Consider the following 20,639-nt stretch of genomic DNA (forward strand, 5'->3'; position numbering starts at 1 on the left):
AAGACTTTGAAACATAAGTTGGTATTCTGATTTTTTTAATGAAGTCAGGAAAGGGATGGGAAATTTTTCCTGGGGATAGGCAAGGGATATGAGGGATCAATATATTTATCAAATTATAATTTTAGTGTTGGCAAAGCCCTTGGAGATGACGACCTAATATTTTTTGTCATCATTCTGACATTTCTGGTACTGTGTGGATTTCCACTGCATCCCAGATACGGGCTGGTTGGTGGGTAAAGGACACAAAGCTCCTGAAACTACAAACTCACTACCTAGATAGACACTCTCTCGAAAGCCAGATTCCTCCGAGTGTAGCCGAGTTTCTGGTCTTTAAAGCTAGATGCTGCGTGTACGAGGAATGTAACACATACCCCAAATGCTGGAACCAATAGGACAGATGTGGAAGTCTGGACAAAAGACGCTTACTCAGTGCCGCTTTCGACCATCTGTGTGAGGAGAGAGATGCCATCCAGATTTATAAACTCCTGGGCAAAGGTGACATCGCGGGACAGGCTGGCCAGGTCCTTCAGGGCTTCCAGCTTTGCGTCCATACTGGACGACTGGATGCGTTCGTGGAGCTGCTGGGCGTTCTGAGCCTTGCCGGGGCAAAAACAGAGGGAAGAGTGTTCACAAGGGAAACCACACAGCAAATAAATAAATAAATAAATAACCAAAGTTTCATTGAGAAATAAAGAAATGAAAGCCAAAAGCACAAGACTATCTGCGAACTGGAGAGTGGGCACGTCATGGGGAGGCTTCCAACTGCAAAGTCTCCGCCCACAGTGCAACGTCGCTCACTCCACGATGGGAGCAGCTGTGTCCCCGACAGGACTGTATTTCCATTTTAAGGAAAAGCAAGAGCAAGAACACAAGAATATTAAAGCCTGAAACCAAACAGGGTGTGGCAGAGAGGAGGAAAAAACATGGAGAATGTTTACTTTTTAAATAAAATTATTATCTAGAAGCAACAAAAAGCTATTTGCTTTGTTAGGCAATTACACAAATTTATACAGCATGTTCCTCTGTTCAGTCAATACTCTGAGTAATAACTGCCTACACACTATGTTCAAAGCTTCATTAGACACCCAAGTAATCTTTCTGGGTTACTGAAAATCTTCCAGCACTGCACACACGATGCTTGTAAATTTCAATTTTCAACAACATGTGTTTCACATGCACTGGCTACTTACTGCGTAAATTTATAAGCAAATAATTAGGAAAGCCAATTAACAGCCATGCCTAGAATTAGCTAGAATGAGGCCTGGCTTTTTTAAGGCCTTTGTACTTGGCTTCTACATGCAGGACAGAGGGGAATGGAAATTTATTGGAGGAGCTGAACCTTTGGATAGTAACGTGTAGTCTATATCTCAATCATCAGTCAAGCTTTTCATATCCACTTTTCAGGTGGGGCAGGCAATAAGAAAAATAAAATACTAAACTTTCCGCCTGTGTTTTTGCTTAATAGAAATAGCCGAACACCTGTTGTAGATATTATCTAACTCCGCCATCCTCATGGTCTCCTAGGCAGGTACTTGTCTTCTCCTTTGAAACTGCTATATTTTAGAGAAAGGGGAAGATGGGGTCTTTGACCCTAACTAGGAGGTATCTCTCCTGAACAAAAACTGGTCACAAATAACGGAGGAACACCCGTGAACTATGACGGGGTAGGACTGCAGGGTGGGGCGGGGAATCCACACAGGTACTGTGAGCAGAAGGACGGACTCCACCCCAACAGGCTCCAGAGCCGCCTCCCCTCCCTCCCTGCCCAGATTCCCCTTCACTGTCACCTGAAGCAGCCCCCAAGGACAAAAGAGGATTCAACAGGGAGACCAGTGCAACCGTTCAGGAACAAAGACATGGACAAAGTCCATGCCCCCATCACATGGTCAAACAAGTGCTGGGGTCTGCCATTTAAATACAACCAAAACCAGACCACTATTCTAAATACCTTCATTTAGTAATTCATTTAATCTGCACAACAGTCCTATCAGGTGGGAACTTTCATTATCTTCATTTGACAAAAAACTGAAATACAGGGAAGTTAAGTAACTTGCCCAAGGTCACACAGCTCATGGGTGCGACAGCTGAGCTAGAACCTGGGCAGTTGGACTCCAGGGAACACACTCTAAACAGGGCACCTCAAATTGCTGCACGCACGAGAGTCTCCTGGATGGCGTCTAGGCCACCCCCAGAGTTTCTGGTTCTGAAGGCCCGGGGTGGGAGCCCTGAAAGTGTATATTGAACAAGGCCCAGGTGAGGCTGACGCTGCTGGTCCCACATCCTATGCTGAGAACTGTTGCTCTGAGTCTCTCAGGACACTGCCTCTCACAGTGTCGTGGGATGGGAGCTCTGATTCTGTCTTTCAGTCACCGCCTGTCCGGGCCAGCTGGAGCATGATGGCTGGTTTACTGGTTTACAGTACAAAAAGAAAATCTGATCACCCCTTCAAAAGTTGCGTACTTTTCAGTAGGAACTTTTGTTAAGAGAATAAAGTGAATAACATGGAAGCTAGTAAGTGGAATTTCTTACGACATTCTTTCCACTTGACTTGTATGCCTTCAAGGTGCCACCTACTTCAAAGTAAATAAATAAATGCAACCTAAAGTAAGAGAAGTGAGAAGAGAAAACAGAAACTTGAGAGGGACAAGTGTCCCAAGCAGAGGAACTAGATCCCAGATCCCAGGACTGCTAACAGGTTGCTGCTATGGAAATTGGAAATATTCTACCCAGACTCATCAGAGCAGCAAAGCAATACCCTGACTTGCCGGGGTCTCAGCCGAGGAATCACTCTCAGTAACAGCAGTAAAGGCTCCTCCAAATTGTGCCAAACTGCAACATTCGAAGTTCACAGATGCAATGGCCTGACAGGTCCTGTGGAACCTCTCAGCCCTCTCCTGCCTCGCCCGGTGCCTGAGAATGACAAGTCCTGTTTCACGGTGCTGTTCTTAGCTTTTGAAGCAGGCCTTGCTCCTTCCTTGCCCTCGGTACCGTCGTCTAAGGAGGCAATTCTTCCTAAAAAATGTGGTGCTCCCATGGTGTTTGCTTTTGGGTAAGTTTTCCTCTTTGTTTCAGGACACAGGTGAACCCCTGGAGGATGGGCAGATGGAGGCAAGCCAGGTGGGCTGTGCTGGAAAGCTCCCCGGACTAGGAGAGAGAGCCCAGGGCCGCTTCCAGCTCTGTCGCTGGCTGGCTCTGGGGTCGCAGTGAACCCCTCCTCACCTCTCTTGGCCTCCTGTTCCCTCTCGGTAGGTGCACTAAACTGTGATGAGATCATGTTCAAAGTTCTGACAGACTGTTTCTCAACTGGGCAGGAATCCTCATTACAGAGTCTGCCAGGTGAAAATGCCCCACAGAGTTGAGTCCCAGAAGTGACCTCCAATCAAAATATATGTCAAACGGCTGGGACATTTTTAAATCAATATTTTTCCAGTTAGAAAGGGAAAAGGTAGGAATGTGTACTCTTTTTATCTTCTCTTATTTCTAAATAATGTGGATGGAAAACTTTTATTACGCAAAAAAAAAGTGAATAAAAGTTTTTATTATTCAAATATTGGGGTTTTGTAAGCAAAATTTACTTTCTGGACATCAATATTGCAGAAGATTACTCTGCAAATAATTTTTAGCCTCCACTCAAACCGGTCTTTATAGTTATCCATTGGAGAACTACGCCCTTCAGAACCCTCCCTCACCGATTCAACCGAGGATTCTGGAAAGCTCACTCTGAGCCAGGCACTATCCTGAACATTTAGGATGCAAAGAACAGGACGGGCAAGGTTCTCACCCTCCTGGGGCTCACCCACTTTGGAGTGGGAGGCAGATCGTAAAAAAAATAAATAAAATTAGCAAGAAGAAATTAAATATTGGTAAGTTTTATAGCAAAATCTAAAACAGGAGGATATGATAGAGGGTGACTGAGACTCCTTTAGGTGGGGTGGCCTTCAGGGACCAGCAGCACCCTGCGGAAGTGAGAGATCAGATTGACAAGAGGAGCCAACCGCATGGCAGAGGGGGCATATTCTGGGCATTGGGAATGTGTGTCTGGGGTTGGTGAACCAGGGGGAGTGGAGGAAGGAGGTGAGCGGAGAGAAGTGACAGGCCAGTGCTCAAGGGTGTTCAGGAGCACAGGGAGCTGGAGGAACCCTGGGTGGTCACGTGCTTCCCTGAAAGCATGGATTAAATATCTGAGACAGATGGGTGGTGCATTGGGAGCACTGAAAATCGCATTTATATTCAAACATTGGAAGCAATTGCTAGGTTCAACAACAGGACAGACAGTGGTTAAATAACTCATGGTATAGGACAAAATACATGAAATTAAAAAAGAAACTTTCAGAGAATGTCAGATAGCATAGGCACATCCTCCCGATTGGGAGAGATGCCCAGGATGCAAATATATTTTATTGTTTGTGGGGATGGGGTATATATGCACAGAGGTGTGTGTATCCACTAGAACGTAAACTCCAGGAGGAGAGGAAACCTGTTAGACTTGCTCAGCACACTAAAAAGTTAGTGGAAAAGTAGAATTACAAGCTAATATGAATCTCTCCATGAATATTTTGAAGTACCTTCATATATTCCTGGTATCAAGAACAGTGACTGGAATTTACCAGGAGTTCAAAAAAATTTTTCATTAAATAAATGAACAAACATGTAGATCTATATAACCATAGATGCACTTATGTACACATATTTATATATTTGCATAAAATGACCAAAGAAGTCAAATTGAGGCATGATCTGTGGTTACTGACGAATTGTAATATTCTACATAATTCTCTTTGTAGTGAGCTTCATTTTTCTAATTTTCCATAATGGTTCTGTACTATTTTTATACCTGGGGGGAAATCAACATTATTAAAAAATAAAATAGTCTTAGTTCTGATTTTTCAGGTGTCAGCACAAATAAAAAGTGTGCAGAGTTCATGTGGGTGACTGCATCAGATTGCACAGTTTATTTTCTGGTGGTGTTCTAAGGATAGAGAACACCTTTCGCTGTGCTCAGAAGCTCCTGTGGCTGCCCCATGTCCTGGGCATTCGCAGCTCTGGGCCCAGACCACAGGACGGATGCCGGTGGCCTATGTGTCAAGTATTCGCCATCTCTGTTCTTGAAGGTACTAGTTAAAATCACCCCCAAGAAACTACTAGCATGATTCTGATCCATGACGCCAATGACAAAGCAGTCTAAAAAGTGCTTGGGAGCCACAGCTCTGCAGGCGTATATCGCCCAGCGCTCCAACTGCCCTTTCCCAGAAGGTTCGTCACCTCCTTCCAAATGACTTCTCCATGCCTTTTCTTCTCTCCTTAAACCTCTCCCTGCCCCTGCCCCCTTCCACTGTGAACGTGCTTCCCATTTCACTGGGGAAGCAAAGCCAGCAGCCAGGACCCCTGCACCTCCGCACTGCTGGTCCCCACCCTCCCGCCTTCCCTGCCTCCTCTCTCTCTGCAAATACTGTCCTTCAAAACGACCCCTGCTGCCGCATCTCTGTCTGGGGTGGACCATTTCCAGCTGCAAATTCTCCAGTAGCTCCCCTCTCAAAAAACAAACAAAAATGCATAAACAGCCCCCTCCCACTTCCCCTCATTTCACAGCTCTCATTCTCAGAGAAAGTTCTGGAATAAGGAGTGGCTCTGAGTGGCTGCTCTGCCTCTCTTCTCATTTCCGTCACTCCTGCAACGCTCCCAGGGCCAGCCCTGCATGGACAGCGGACAGCGTAGAGCATCTCCCGGCACTCCTGGTCCCTCTGAGTGGCAGGTCCCACACCCGACCTTTCATCCGGCCTCAGCTGACTTCTGCACACTTAAATGCCCCCTCGTCCCTCAAGCACTTTCTCCTCATTTCTTGGCCAGCTCCTTCTCTAAATCTGGAGTCCCCAGGATTCTGCGCCAGCCCATCCCCTAAGGTAACCTCATCCAGCCCACGGCTGCAGTCGCCATTTACATGGTGGTGGCTGGCACACCTGTGTCTCTCCAGGCTGCCGGACATGACACACACACCTAAGCGCCTAGCTGACAAGTCCTCAGGGACACATAACTCTTCATCGCCCCAATCCTTCCACTCCAGGAAGCAGCCCTCTATCTTGCCACAACAGCAGGAGCATCCCAGCGTCCTTCCGTGAGGAGCACTTCATCATGAAGCCCTGGGACTGGTTTTCCAAAGCACCCCAACTCTCTGCATCCCTACAGGCAGGTAGCCCAGGCCACTGGCACGTCGCCTGCCCTAACCTGCCCTCGCAGCCCAGCCGTCTGCTCTGGGGCAGCAGCCAGATGGAGCCTGTCGTTCCTTGCCTACAAGCTCCCACTGGAGCAAGGCAAGAAATAGAAGTCAAGACACTTTACAACCCCTTTATAGTTTCTCAAACTAGCAGAAAAATGTTGAAAAACTGAATTGAAAAATTGACAAATAAAAATAACTAACTGTTCATGGTTTTATTGTTAAGAATCTCTGATAATCTGAATCCACAAAGTCGCTGACATAATACCATTTTTCTTACTGCCAGAGGAACTAGCCCCCCAAATCATGACAGTCCCTCTGACCTAGATAATTCTGATACTCATTCCCTAAACACGGGGAGCAGACAGGGTGGATTATGCCTTCCGCTGACACAGCAGCAGTACGAATTGATGAGTGGTTTTGGTGTCTATGAGGAATAATTGGCAAGAGGAATTCAGTCCATATTTAAAAGGGCTCTTTAAAAATCTGTAGCTTGGAATGCTAAAATGTTTTTAGCATGGAACATTATGATGCACCTCTTACGACTGCAATGGCTTTATAATAATTTTTTTGTATTTAATTAAAAATAATACCAGCACATGATATAGAAAGAAATACATAATTACTACAGAAAGTCACAAAATAAACTCAGCTCAATGCTAACAGTTTCTTGTAGTATCCTTTGAGAAACATTTTTATTCTTCTACCTGCACATATGCACTTCCTTTCCATGTACATAACTGGCACTGTTCTATACACAATGTTCTGCAGCCTGCTTTTGAGCTTAATCACAGATTTAGAGACGCCTCTGCAGCGGCACCTACCACATTCTTATTAACAGTGGCACAGTTCTCTATGGCCTGAGTAATACTTACTGCATCTACCTAGTCCTAACTGATAGACATGTACCAGGTTTCCAGTCTTTCACCACTAAAAACAATAATGCATACAGCTATGCTTGGATGTGGTGTGTGTGTGTGTGTGTGTGTGTGTGTGTGTGTGTGTGTGTGTGTGTGTGTGTTTTCGTTTGTCTGTCCTGCAATGCTTTTGTGAGTGTATTTATTGGATAAATTCCCAGCAGCACCACATTCTCCCGAATTGGGTATACGTATTTTAAATTTGGGTAGATACAGCTAAATTGCCCTCCAAAGAGCTGTACCAATTTATATTCCTGACCCCACAGCGTGTTTTCCTCACATCTTCGTTATCTAAGAGTGTACATTTTCATCTCTTTCAAGAGGGATTGATTTTCTTTTTTCATACGTATATCGATCGTTTTTTTCCTTTGTGTTTCTTGTTTATAGCTTTTGGCCACCTGTTTTTGGAGGCGGTTTGTTTACTCATTCATAAAGGATCCTGCAAATGGAGGAATTACCCCTCCATTGTGCGTGTTGCCAATTGTTTTTTCTAATGTGCTGTTTTTGACTTTGTTTCTGGAATTTTTTCAAACAGAGGTTTTTATTTTTTGGTAGTCAAGTTTATCAATGTTTTTCCTTATGGTTTCCGAGTTTCTTGTTCTAATTAGAGAGATTTTCCCCACTCCGAAACTACAAATATATTCATTGTAAGGATTTTTTTAAAACAACAATTTCAGTAAAGTGAAAACAATGGTCTGGCAATCCAAGCTTCTTCTGATAGGAGCAGCAGCCAAACTTATTTAAAAATATGCTTCATGCAACGGGTGACCCCAGGTTCTACGTCCCCAGCTATTATTACCATGGCAGGTAGGAGGAGACATTACTGAGCTGCACAGTCTGAAGCTCCCAACCCCGAAATGGGCTGAAGCTCACACACATTTGCCCACATTCCCTGGGTCTGTTGCTGGCTATATTTTTATCATACAGGAGAGATGGATAAAAACACAACACCAGGAAGATACACATGTTTAAGACGGCCACTAGAGAGATTGTCTAAGACGGGCAATGCAGTGGAGAACCACAGCCAAGTCCAAGGGCTTTTACAAGAAAAATGGTGTAGATTGTTTGTTTAGATCTCCTTGCAGTAACTCTATTTCACTAGGAACAATCCAGAAAGGACTGTTCTTGATAAATACAGAAAACAAATTCGTCAGTGAACAAAATGACCACCTTCCACAGAGTGGAGGTAAAATTCAGCACAGCTAAGAATTACCTAAAAACAGGAGTATGTGCATGTGTGTGCATGTGTGTGTGTACATATGTGACCGTGTATGTGATCTTATCAACCTGCTGGGAGAGTTCAGCTGCGGTAGATGAAGCGCCTTAAAAAGCTGGGTTCTTTACGGTACTCTAACACATCCAAACAAATTTGATAGAGATAGATTTTTTAAAACATACTTTTATTGTGTACATAAAAAGAGTTAGCATGTGCTGACCCATATTTTTTCAGTTAAACACAATAAAAAATAACCTACTAGCAACAAACGAAGTTTACAGATCCCAAACATCTTGCTTATAATTTCCAGTTCTAGACCCTGTGGCTACAGCCAAACTACAGGGCAACTGCTTAACATGCAGATTCCTGGGCCCCATTCCCAGATATTGTAATCCAGCCCCTCTATAAAGGCCCAGACATCAGCCTTTTTTAAGTTCCATAGAGATCCAGGTTTGGTTACCACTGCTCTAGAAAACGTAAACCCATGTCTTGTAGTCGGACTCGCATCTTGTGATATTCCCTTGTACACTGGGTTTCCATGTTTTCATTCACCAAGTTGGGAATGTTAGGATCATTATCTTAAGAACACAAATTCCACAGTCCCAGATGACAACAAGTCGTGCCATGGCATTAGTATGCTTACTTTTGGAATGTTGAAAAACTTTACGTTGCCCAACACCTAACCTTTCAATGAATGCACGGCAATAAAAAAGAGAACTCTTTCTTTGACTTGGAGAAGGTTTAGATAAAAAGCTGATCCTTTCTGATTCTAAGAAGAAATAAAGACAAGGTGTACTCCTTCTGCCCAGCAAGCAGTTGAGTACTTTCAGCAAGATAAATAGGAACTATGAAAACCAAATGAAGCAATAGTCTCTAAAGGTAAAATTAACATGAATTCATTCTGAATCAAGTAAGAAGACCAATGCAAAGTCAGACAGAAAGTCTCAGTTCATCATGTAGCCACTGAAAAACGAGTAAAAATTTTAATTTCCATTAAGTGGCAAAGGAGGCACCGAACGACAGACAGTTCAGCTAACTCCAGCAATGCATTCTATTGAGCTATCACTGTGTTTAGGTTCAAGATGCTATTGGGTACAATGTTTAGGAGTTTTTAAGACTTTCTAATGCAATTTTCAACAAGAAAAATTTGTGGTGGTTACAGTATCCACAGTTTAATTTTAGCCAGATGCTTCTCTCAATTTTTAAATTTATTTTTAGCCTACCACATGCCTTCCTGGGAACTGAAAATGATAGTTAGACACAGTTTTCATCACATATGCAGAGTGAAAATAGTAACACTTGGTGTGTTTTGTGCAAATTATTTTTTAGGAAAGCAATAAAATGCACTGTGAAATAATATAGCTTAAATATGCTAATGTTACTACCCAAAGCATATACAAGCAAGTAGGCAAAACAAGATCAGTGACACAGTCAGCTACAATAGTCTAAATATATTGTAGCATCTTGTTTAGCAGCTTTTATTCAGAAGACTCTAAAGTGCTTTATCTAGAATCAGCTGTCAATGAAACGACATAAGTGGCCAACATTTCTTGTACTGTATTTTTATGAATTGTCATAATAACTAACTAAAGCTAGAAAAATGCTTAAACTCTCTCATGTGTGCATGCACACAGGCACACGCACCAACTTTAAAGGGGAGTAACAAGTGGTCTTTGGTTTTGTTTGCTATTGTTTGTTGCCTGGATTTGCTCAGATGGCCTGAGGTGGATGTGTGGGCAGGTGGGTAAGACCAATCAGCTGAGTTATCCCACCTGTAATAGGAGAACTGTTGAGATGTCCACCAAACTCAAACCTAAAAGGCTTCACAACCAATTTACTTGCACTTAACCTGGAGCAAAGTCTTCCTCCTCTGTAATGGGAAATATAAGGATGGGCCATTGCTGCTAATTCAGAATCTGCACGTGAAGACATTCCAGAGACCTCAAATATTAATATTCCATATTCACATATAACAGAGCTGGAGGGCAAAGAGTTTATTGAGAAGCTATAAACTAAGATCGACTTACTGGAGATGTGGTTAAGCGAAGGATAGTGCCGTTTTTTATTTCATTGCGATTCTGGAAAAGAGAAAAAAAGTCTTTGTAAATCTTCAGGTAGAAGCGTGGTCAAGAAGAGAGCAAAGGCAAATATAATTTAGCGGAGACTCTATATATAAGTACTCTGTGACTCAGTTTTTTTCTCACGAGTAATTTTAAATTATTTCTACAAAGAATTCTAACCTGGGTCCCAGACGTGTTAACTTTATATCAAGTCACTGACAACATTCGGCATAGAGGAAGCAAATATAAACCCAAAGAACAGACATATGGGGCCTAAGAATAGCATATAAAAATTAATTTTAAAAGGTTATTTAGGGCATATGACCTAGCAATTTCACTTCTACGTATATACCCAAGAGAATTGAAAACACGTCCATAGAAAAACTTGTACACGGATGTTCGTACAAACATTATTCATACTAGTCAAAAGGTGGTAACACTCACATGCCCATCAACTAGTGAATGCACAAACAAAATGTGGCACATCCATTCAATGAAAAAATATTAGGTCATAAAAAGAAACGAAGTATGGACACATGGTACAACACGGATGAGCCTTGAGAACACTATACTAAGTGAGAAAAGCCAGACACAAAAGACCACATATTGTACAATTCCGTTTATATGAAATGCCCAGAATTAGCAAACCACAGAAACAGGAAGCCAGATTAGTGGGTGCCAGGAGCTGGGGGGAGGGGAACTGAAGAGTAACTGCTAATAGGTAGAGTTTCTTTTCAGTGTGATGAAAATGTTCTAAAATTAATTGTGGTGATGGTCTTACAACTCCATGAATATACTAAAAACCACCAAACTGAACACTTTTAAAGGGTGAAATTTTTGGCTTATGAGGTATATCTCAAAAAAGCTGTTATTTTTAAAAGTGTTGTTAAGGAGCTTAGTTTCAGAACATTTGCTGGTTCCCTCTGCAGGTTGCCTTGAAGAAGAAACAGCACCAGTGAGCAGATCCCAAATCGGTCTGCCTGCACTTGGCTAGCATGTTTGCAGTGAGTGTTTTGAAGCTATCACTTGGCATCTTTGGCATTTTGAAGGTGGAATTTCACCAGCAGTTTTATTTTCTTCCACCAGAGCATGCACGCTCAGATTCTAGGAGGTGGCTTTACAGGACACTTTGGCCCATCCTCTACCTGGGGCACTGAGGCCAGGAGTTTACTAAACATGACTCAAGGATCACTCTCCTGCATGGTTTAAGAAAAGGGCAAGCTGGAATTTGCTCAGGATGTAGCAGGCACACCGAGGTGGTGGGAAATTTCTTGATGAAATACCAAAGATGCACAGATTGCTTGCTCCTTCAGCCAATTCTCACTATTTATTGGACAATGAATTTTCTAAAAGAACTACCCTGGAAGGAGGCAAGCTTCCAGCCAGTACTCCCTCCCAAAGGAAACTACATCTGAACGTTTCACACAGAGTGCAGGAGGGTCTGAAAACCCACCACTGCAGGATCCAGACCCTACGTGAGCAATTCAGCCCAATCTAGAGTGTCCATGGACCCAATGGGTCACCTCTGGAGAGAGCCAGCTCCTCATTCCCAGAAGTATGCAAGCGTGTGCTGAATGGCCACTGGGCGGGCAGGCTCAGGTAGGAGAGGGTGCAATGAACTCAAGTCATTTTTAAGACCTCTTCCCAACTGTAAAATTCTGACTGTATGAGAACTGAAAAGGAAGACAACAAATACTAATTATGGAATATTAAGGAGGCCAGATATGTAGTATACCTTTTCCCTGCAAAATGAATTAAGAAAATAAGATTCAGAAGATAGAAAACTAAAATATCCACTATATTAGTGATTTGGGGGAACAAGGCTTATAGTAGGAGCCAGCAGACATGCCAATCAAACCCTCAGATCTGGCACACCTGTTCAGGTAAGACTTAAGGCAGGTTGCTCCCCAAGAGAGAAAAGAGGTCCAGTTTATTCTGCTCAAATTTTCCACTCATGTAGGGACAGAGGCTCTGAGGGTACGAAGAGGCCAGGAAGGTTTAGAGATCTCCTCTCCTCATGGCAATCTGCAGTTGTGAAGAGGCATTGCTAATAACAGCAATGAACTAACATTTATTGAAAGGTACTCGACTGAGGGTTTTTATTTCAATGCTCATTATTTAAACATCGTAATAACTCCATACCCATTTGAAAGATAAGAAACCAAAACCGTTGAGAGGAGCGGTTATCTGACACCAGAGGCTGCACTCTACCTGCTTGGAAAGGGTAAGAAGGACTAGATCTTGCATTCGTCTTTAGAGGGGCGAGTTCATCAGTCAGTCAACAGACATGAGAGCAAAGAATTAAGAGTGGTGTTAGCAAGTGCTCTGCAGATTCCCGGGGCTTCCTCGCCATGCCCAGGGTGGGAGCAGGACTGGAATAAGACCAAGCAGCTGGCCTCCAGGCTCCCACATGGGCTCCTGCTACGCTGACTCCTTACTTTCTGCAACCCAAGCAAGGTTGCTTTGTAAAGAGGATCTAGAGGATTGTGTGTTGTTTGTTTATACCAAAACAAATTCCTGCTCTGCCTTGCACGAGCTGTGCAGACTCCATGCAAGCCACTTAACCACTCTCCCTGTGTTTTCTTCCCCACAATGGCGAGAACGACCCATTGCTTAGAGAGTGTGGTAAGAACAGGAGGTGATATATGTGCTGTGCCTGGCCTAGAACTAGCTCAAGAATGGAGCAATCACTGCCATTCCTTTCTGCCTGCGCCTTCTCAGTCAACAGTTCATTTACTTCTTCCTCTCCAGATGGTTTTTAATCAGTTCTTTGTACTTTGGAATAAAAGGAGATATGTAAAAGAGCTACTAACACGTGCACTGAAACTTTCAGGTCCTGACCCAAGGGTAGATCAAACGCAGAGAGAGGAGATGGTAAACCCCTGCCTCCGGGTCTGTATTCTATCAGGAAAATCAACTGGATCGCACCTCTGTCACCACGTGCTGGTGACACCTTTCGCTTGGTGTGAAAGGCCTAACTTGGAATGTAAACTTCACTAACAAAGGAAGAGGCTCCTCTTCACTCTGATTTCATAAATTCCACCCCAGCGGCAGAGAGCCTCACGTAAGTGACAGGGCCACCGGGTGGGACACATGTTTCGCTTTCTCACGGGGACCAGTGGCAGGGCTCTCCTCTGTCCTCATGTGGAAAATGGGTGTAGTGCCTATTTCCTAAGGTCATTCTGAGGTCTAGATGACAAATCCATTTAAAGCCTTCAAAACACTGCCTGGCATGTTGTAAATGCTTGCAAAAGCTGTTTATCACTAAGCACAAAAATAACATCTGAAAAGTACACTGCTGCACCCTTATTTGGTTTTAGCTAGCCTCTGCATGTAACCCAACAAATAAAAATAATAATTGATGTTACCCGAAAGTCCAGCAGACAACAACTATGAGAAATGGACGCCTCTTCTGCAGCAGACCAGCGTGGAGAGGGAGGCACTCTGCCTCAGCGTGCCCGCCCACCGGCGGCCGGGACCCCCACTCTCTCTGTCCTGCCCAGCCTCTGTCTGCTGCGAGGAGCACTCCCTGCCACGGTCCCCCCTACACTCGCTGAGTGCTGCTGGTGCATGTGTGTGGCTTTACTTCCTTATCTTGTTCATTGGTTGTCTCCCTCCACCCCAGAATGCCCCATCCCTGAGAGCAGACAGTCCATCACTACTGCCTCACTCCTGTCTGCAACAGTGACCATCTACGGCCTGGCACACACGGTTGGCTCTCAAACAACTCATAGTCGAATAAATGGCTAAACCTACTACATGCTGGGCCATGGATGAGGCACCAGGGCAGACACAAAGTTGAACAGGACCAGTTCCTGTCCTCCAGGAATCCAACCAAGTGAGAGAGACTGATGTGATAATTATATCTGTACCGTGAAAGAGTCTGACTAGCATTGCAGGGGGACAGGGTGTGCAGCAAAGGCCTTTAGTGGAGGTGATGTTCAGAAAGATCCCTTAAATATAAATAAGGTGTCCTAGGAGAAACGAGGAAACAGCACATCTCGAAGCTCTGAGACATGAGAGGATGAGACATCCTCACCAAATGGACAAATGTCCTGTGTGGTCGCTTAGAGCCTGGGATGCACCAGGAAAGGCAGGCAGGACACTTAAAGGTAGACCAGGCTTTGGCCAGGGGAGAGGGGTAGGAGCAATGGGGCGAAACTCCAGCTCTGATGTGCTGTTAGTGTATGTGTCTTCTCTCCAGAGGAGCCAGTCTGGCAACACAGCAGACAGACCTGGCCATAAGTCACAGGGAGAATCACAAGGCTCATACTTTGGGAACAAGACAGTATGCTCTGCTTCATTAGAAAGAAATCCAGAGCATGTGGACTGAGAACAGAACTGTCCACCCCACCTACACTCATCGGGACCTTGAGCACCCAAACTTCACCTTCTACAACAAACATCACTGTGTGTTCCTCTTGTCTTCATGAGCATAACTTTATTCTTCCAGGGCCTCCTGCCTAGGCAAATGGTATGACTGCTTATTATAGGAACTTCCTGAAAGACCCTGCTGTAGACTGGATGCCCCTGCAACATCACTGAAGTTTAATCCCCACTGTTGTAGGAAATCCTATTATAGTAATTGAAAGGTGAGGCCTTGAAGAGGTGATTAGACTGTAGGACTGTGCCATAGTGAGTGGATTAATAATGGTGGTCATGGGCATGGTTCTGAGGGCTTTAAAAGGAGAGTGCATGAGTGTCTCTCTCTCTGCTCTGCCACGTTCTGCCGTGGGAGACCCCTGCGTTGCTGTAAAGCCACCACCAAAGAAGACCCTCAGCAGATGTGTCCCCTGGACTTTGGACTGCCCAGACTCAAAAACAGTAAGGAATAAATTTTGTTTCTTCATAAAATACCCTGTTCTGTGTATTTTGTTATAAGCAACAGAAACAGACTAATACAGAAAATTGGTACCAGAAAAGTGCAGTGTTACTTATAATAGGTACTTGAAAATGTGGATGTGGCTTTGGAACTGAGTGATGGGCAAAAGCTGGAAGAATTTGCAGGAGTAGGTTAGGAAAAGCCTGGCTGCAGGTGGGAATTTAGAAGACAAGAAAACCAAGGAAAGTTCGGAACTACTTAAAGACTGGTTAAATGGTGGTGAGCAGGAAAATGACAGAAATATGGACAGTAAAGACCATTCTGAGAAGATCTCAGATGTAAATGAAAAGGAAGGACTCATTGGGAACTGGGGCAAAGATCACCCTTGCTATAAACTGGCAAGGAACTTGGCTGCATTCTGTTCATGCCCAAAAGTATTATGGAATGTGGAACTTCAAGGTGCTGACCCAGGGTATTTGGTAGAAGAAGGAAGCTGCACGGCTACTTGCAAAAGCCTAGGCTGAGTTATGGCAGAAAATTCATGACATTATGCCAGAATTTATAATTAAAAGGGAAGCAGAGTGTAAAGATTTGGAAAATTTGCAGCCTGGCCATGTGATAGAGAAGCAGAGAGTTATTTTCAAAAGAAAAATGCAGTGGCGCTAAGAAGATTAGTACAAAAGAAAGGGATTATCAAGAGAAGGTGGAAAAGACCCTGAAGGCATTGCAGAAGCCTCTGGGGCCAATCCTTCCATTCTAGGCCCAGAGGCCTAGGGAGACAGAATGGTCTTGGGAAATAGGCCTGAGGCGCCCTCCCAGGGGCTCACTGCCCAGGGCCACCTTGGGAAGCGGCTCTTCACACCAGCACCCCAGCTGCTTTGACCACTCCAGCTGTGGTTAAATTGGCCCCAGGTGTGGCTGGACCCCAGCACCTCGGCAGCATCCACATGGTGTTTGGTCTGCAGGCAGAGGATGTTGAACATGGAGTTAAGGTACATGATTCACTACCTGTAAGATTAGTTGCCTGCCCTGCTGGGTTTTGGGCTTGTTTAGGACTAATTACCCCTTTCTTTTGGCCTATGTCCCCATTTTGAAAAGGAATATGTACCCTATGCTTGTCCCACCATTGTATCTTGGTGTGGATAACTTGTTTTGATTTTATAGATGGGACTTCGAACTTTGGACTTCTGAGTTGAAACAAATTAAGACTTCGGGGATGAAATGAGTGCACTTGTATGTGAAAAGGACATGAGTTTTGGGGAGCCAGGGGCAGAATGCTGTGGATTCAATGTCCCCCCCAAACTCATTGAAGTTTAATCCCCACTGTAACTGTTGAGGAAGGGAGATCCTATCATGGTAATTGAAAGGTGAGGCTTTGAAGAGGTAATTAGATTGTAGGACCATGCTGTAGTGAATGAATTAAAAACGGCGGTCAGTGGTGTGGTTCTGAGGGCTTTAAAAGGAGAGCATGTCAGAGTCTCCTCTCTCTCTCTGCTCTACCATTTTCTGCCATGTGAGACCCCTGCATTGCTGTAAAAAGAGACCACCAAAGAAAACTCTCAGCAGTTGTGTCCCCTGGACTTTGGACTTCCCAACCTCAGAAACAGTAAGTAAATTTCATCTTCTTTATAAAATACCTAGTTGCATGTATTTTGTAATAAACAACAGGAATGGACTAATACAGACCCATGAACTCTTAAATGAAACATATCAACGGTTTTCACTCTAAGATTCTTTGACTTCCTCACCTCAAAATTCTCTGCTGTTTCCCAATGCTGGACTGTTGCATCATGACCTATACATGCTCTGAAAGACCCGCCTACATAACACTTCCAGTTCATGGTAAACTCTGACCTGACCTTCTGTGATGGCCTTTTGTTCCTTTCCTGTTTCTTTTTTTATAGTCTTTCTGAAGTGTCAATTTGACTAGCCAATAGTCCCCAGTTATTCCACCAAACAGTAATCTAGGTGTTGCTGTGAAGGTATTTTGTAGACATGATCAGAGTCCATAATCAGCTGACTTTAAGTAAGGGGGATTATCCTAGATAATCTGGGTGGGCCTGATTCAGTAAGTTGAAGGGCCTTAAAAACAGAGCTGTGGGTTCCTTGATGAGGAAAAAAGTTCTCCCTGTAGAGAGAAGACTCGGCCAGTATCCCAGCCATCCAGCTTGCCCTGTGGATCTCAGATTTGCCCAGCAGGCCCCCACAATCACGCAAGACAACTCCCTGCAACAATCTCTAAGTGCATGTCTGCTATTGGCCTTGCGCCTCTGGTTGAACCCTGACTGGTAGACCTTTGCCCCTGAGACACTGCCAAAGCACTGCATGGTATGTTCTCCTGACCACGGTGAGCAATGACCTTGTCAGCTTTGTCTTAGGAACAGGTCATGCTTTTCACACTTGGGAAGGCAGCTGTCAACAGCATCCAAGGGAGGCAGGGTCACCTTTCTCAGGCTGGACTAGGAACACCATCAGATGACATATAAAAGGGTGTGGTCAAGGAAGAGAAAATGAGCCAACAACCCCTCTCCCTCCCTGGGGAGAGGGATTCTACGAAAATGAAGAATGTGCCAATCAGCTCACAGTGCCAAGGAACTGGCACAAGCCCTTCTCTGGAAAACGAGACTTTATTTATTCATTTATTTTTACAAGATGACTGGTAAAGGGATCTTAACCCTTGACTTGGTGTTATCAGCACCACACTCCCAAGTGAGCCACAGGCTGGGCCTGGAAAATGAGACTTTAATCCTCTGTTTCATAGGACCTTTGGACCACCTGCTTCAGAATCACCACAGGTGTGTATTAAAATGTTCTTTCTGCTTCTTTCCCCCCTCTATTTTTGAGGAGCTGGTATTAGGTTTGTTTGCCCCAGACTTTATTACCTTGAAATTCAGAAATCTTGTTCCAAATGTACTGGCTCATCTTAGGAAAGTTCGGACTGTGATAATCCCAAGCAATTCTGATGCAAAATAAAGTTCAGAATCACCAGAGCCTAAACTGTCTAATGCCAGCTCCTCAGAAATAAAGAGGGGAAAGAAGCAGAGAGGACATTTCTGTGGGGAAACGTCCCAGCTGCACACGGTGAATGCGGGGTATGACAAGTGGCCAGGACGCCTGAGAGAGCCCCGCTGTCGTGTTGACACACACGCGACAGTGCTGGGCCGCGCTGGCCCGACGTTGCCGGGTGTCTCCATAGGATGTCCCTGTGTCTCCACAGAACCCGCTCACAAACCCACCTCCGTGTGGACTAGGCCACAAGGCTCAGCAGAAACTTGTCATTGCTGTCATAGGTTTCCCTCGGAAATTGGTTTTTCTCATTATGCCAACTTCCCATTTAGTCAGATAAATTGGGAATTATTGCCTGGCCAAAAATCCAAATTCTACTTCCCCTCCTGTTCCTTAGCAGGGACAACAGAAGGTCCGAGGCAGGTGGTGCTGACGATCCCAGGGGTCCAGGACGCTCAGGTGGCAGGCAGCTCCCTGTCCTCCTCCCTGGCTCGGGCTCTCCTCCTCTCTCTACCTTCTCTGTCTCTCTCTGTCTCTCTCCTTTGGATGTGCTGCTACAGCGTCAGGCTGTTCTTCAGATCCATTACTTTATCATCACAAAGACTGATTCTGCACTTGAACCTGATCCCTCCCGTCCTCCGTGTGTCCATTTGCTTGGTCTTCACATCTTCAGGCTAATGAAACCACTGAGGGCAGCGTAGGATGAGCTGGTTGCTAGGTTACAGGGCAATGCCTCTGGACAGGGGATTGCACATCTGACATTTAAGGAGGTGTGCTGGGAATACCCTAAATAAAATCTGAAGCCCAAAGAGTCAGGGAGAAAAGGCAAAGAGGAGGGAGGAAGATGGGTAAGGAAGAAAAGGTGGCCAGCGGTTGCAGATGCACGTTGCCCCTAACTAATGTGCCTTCCCTGGGCTGTCCACCATCCGGGACGGTGTCCCCACCCCCCATCACAGCTGCAGCTGTTCACCTCCACCCATCAGCTGAAGGATTTGGCTTTTGACTTCTTTTACACACTTCTTTCATGCCCCTAACTGGAATCCATTCTCAGCTGTTTTTTTTCTTCAATGATTCTACTTTCCACAGTACCCAGCTGTCCTGTACCCAATTCTCCAAGCCCAAAAAAGAAAGAACAAGGCAGGTATTAAGAGATGCCTGTTAGCTACCTATTCGTGGTCTGTACCCACAGGACATGGAGGCAGAGAGCCAGTTCCACCATGACTGCCTGGCCTGCTGTCTTTGCATCTGCAATAAGATCTGGGTTGGAAGGAGCAGACAGAGGGGTGGACAGTTCCCAGCAGCCCAGCGAGTCTACCAGGACATGGGCGCCTGAGGCCAAGAATGTCAGGAGACAGGGCTGGCTGGTTCGCTCACTCTGTAGAGTGTGGTGCTGATAACACCTAGGTCAAGGGTTCAGATCCCCATACTGGCCAGCTGACCAAAAGAAAAAAAATTGGGGTTTCCCAGGTAGCTCAGTTGGTTAGAGTGTGGTGCTGATAACAGTAAGGTCCAGGGTTTGACTCCCCGTACGGACCAGCCGCAAAAAAAAAAAAAAAAAATTAAGAACACTGCCCGCCCCTCAGTGTTTTAATCAAGGGCTGATGGAAGATAGAGATAAAGAACAGTGTTTTTCTGGAGACAAACAAGCTTACCTTAAAGGAACATGCACTATTAGATGTCCACTGTTGCTAAAATAGAGGCCCCCTGTTAAAAGGCAGGGAAGCTGCTTGCTTCCTTAGCCAACTTTGTGTGGCAGGAGCCGCACTTTCACCTGGTGTCCTGTCCCCAAGACCAAAATCTCAGGGAAGAACCCAATTCATGTCCACGTCTCTAAACCTAAGATAAGAATGTACTGACTCCAATTTGTTAAGAAGTAATGGAAGTTAGTTATTTAGTGTGAGTTTTAGACTTAGTCTAGGAGTAAGTGTAGGCTGTGCCTTGAGCACAGAAGCTGAGGGGCACAATTTCAGCAATCCAGACCGTGCACTGCACCAGCAGAGGCTCAGCGTGAGCACTGGGGGGATGAAGACGGGTATTAGCAACATCTCTCTCACGACAGGTGCTGTGCTGGGAGGACAGCGAGGATGAAGGGCACGGAACGCAGTGGTCTGGGCATCTAAAGTGCAGTGGACTAGAGAAAAGGAAGCCCCAGGCTGGGCCTGGCTAACTAGCTTCCCACATGACCTTGGGCAGGTCCGTTTGCTTCAGTTTCCTTGTCAACAGTGCTCTTCCCTTCTGTTCTATTCTCAATACAATAAGCAGAGAGAAACCTTTAAATCTCAAGCAAGATTACTGATATGATGCCGGGCATGTTTTAGGGAAAAGAGGCAGTGCATTAGAGTGGGAAGAGAGAAAGTTCTGGAGACTGAGCAAGGTGATGGAGGGTTTTAGCAACCCACTGCTGCCG

The 20,639-nt window shown here is 44.9% G+C and overlaps 1 protein-coding gene across 2 annotated transcripts in view; it reads right to left on the minus strand.

Annotated features, from left to right (window-relative positions):
• ELMO1 (engulfment and cell motility 1) overlaps positions 1-20,639 on the minus strand; it is a 549,163-nt gene that overhangs the window by 385,657 nt on the left and 142,867 nt on the right. For both annotated transcript variants that reach the window (XM_063113910.1, XM_063113909.1), the window contains exons 5-6: positions 10,372-10,422; positions 427-596 (exon numbers count right to left, since the gene is read on the minus strand). In XM_063113910.1, coding sequence (XP_062969980.1) covers positions 427-596; positions 10,372-10,422 — 221 coding nt within the window. The remainder of the gene's footprint in view (positions 1-426; positions 597-10,371; positions 10,423-20,639) is intronic.

Source organism: Cynocephalus volans, chromosome 11 (genome assembly GCF_027409185.1).
Source record: "Cynocephalus volans isolate mCynVol1 chromosome 11, mCynVol1.pri, whole genome shotgun sequence".
Classification (NCBI taxonomy): Eukaryota; Metazoa; Chordata; class Mammalia; order Dermoptera; family Cynocephalidae; genus Cynocephalus; species Cynocephalus volans.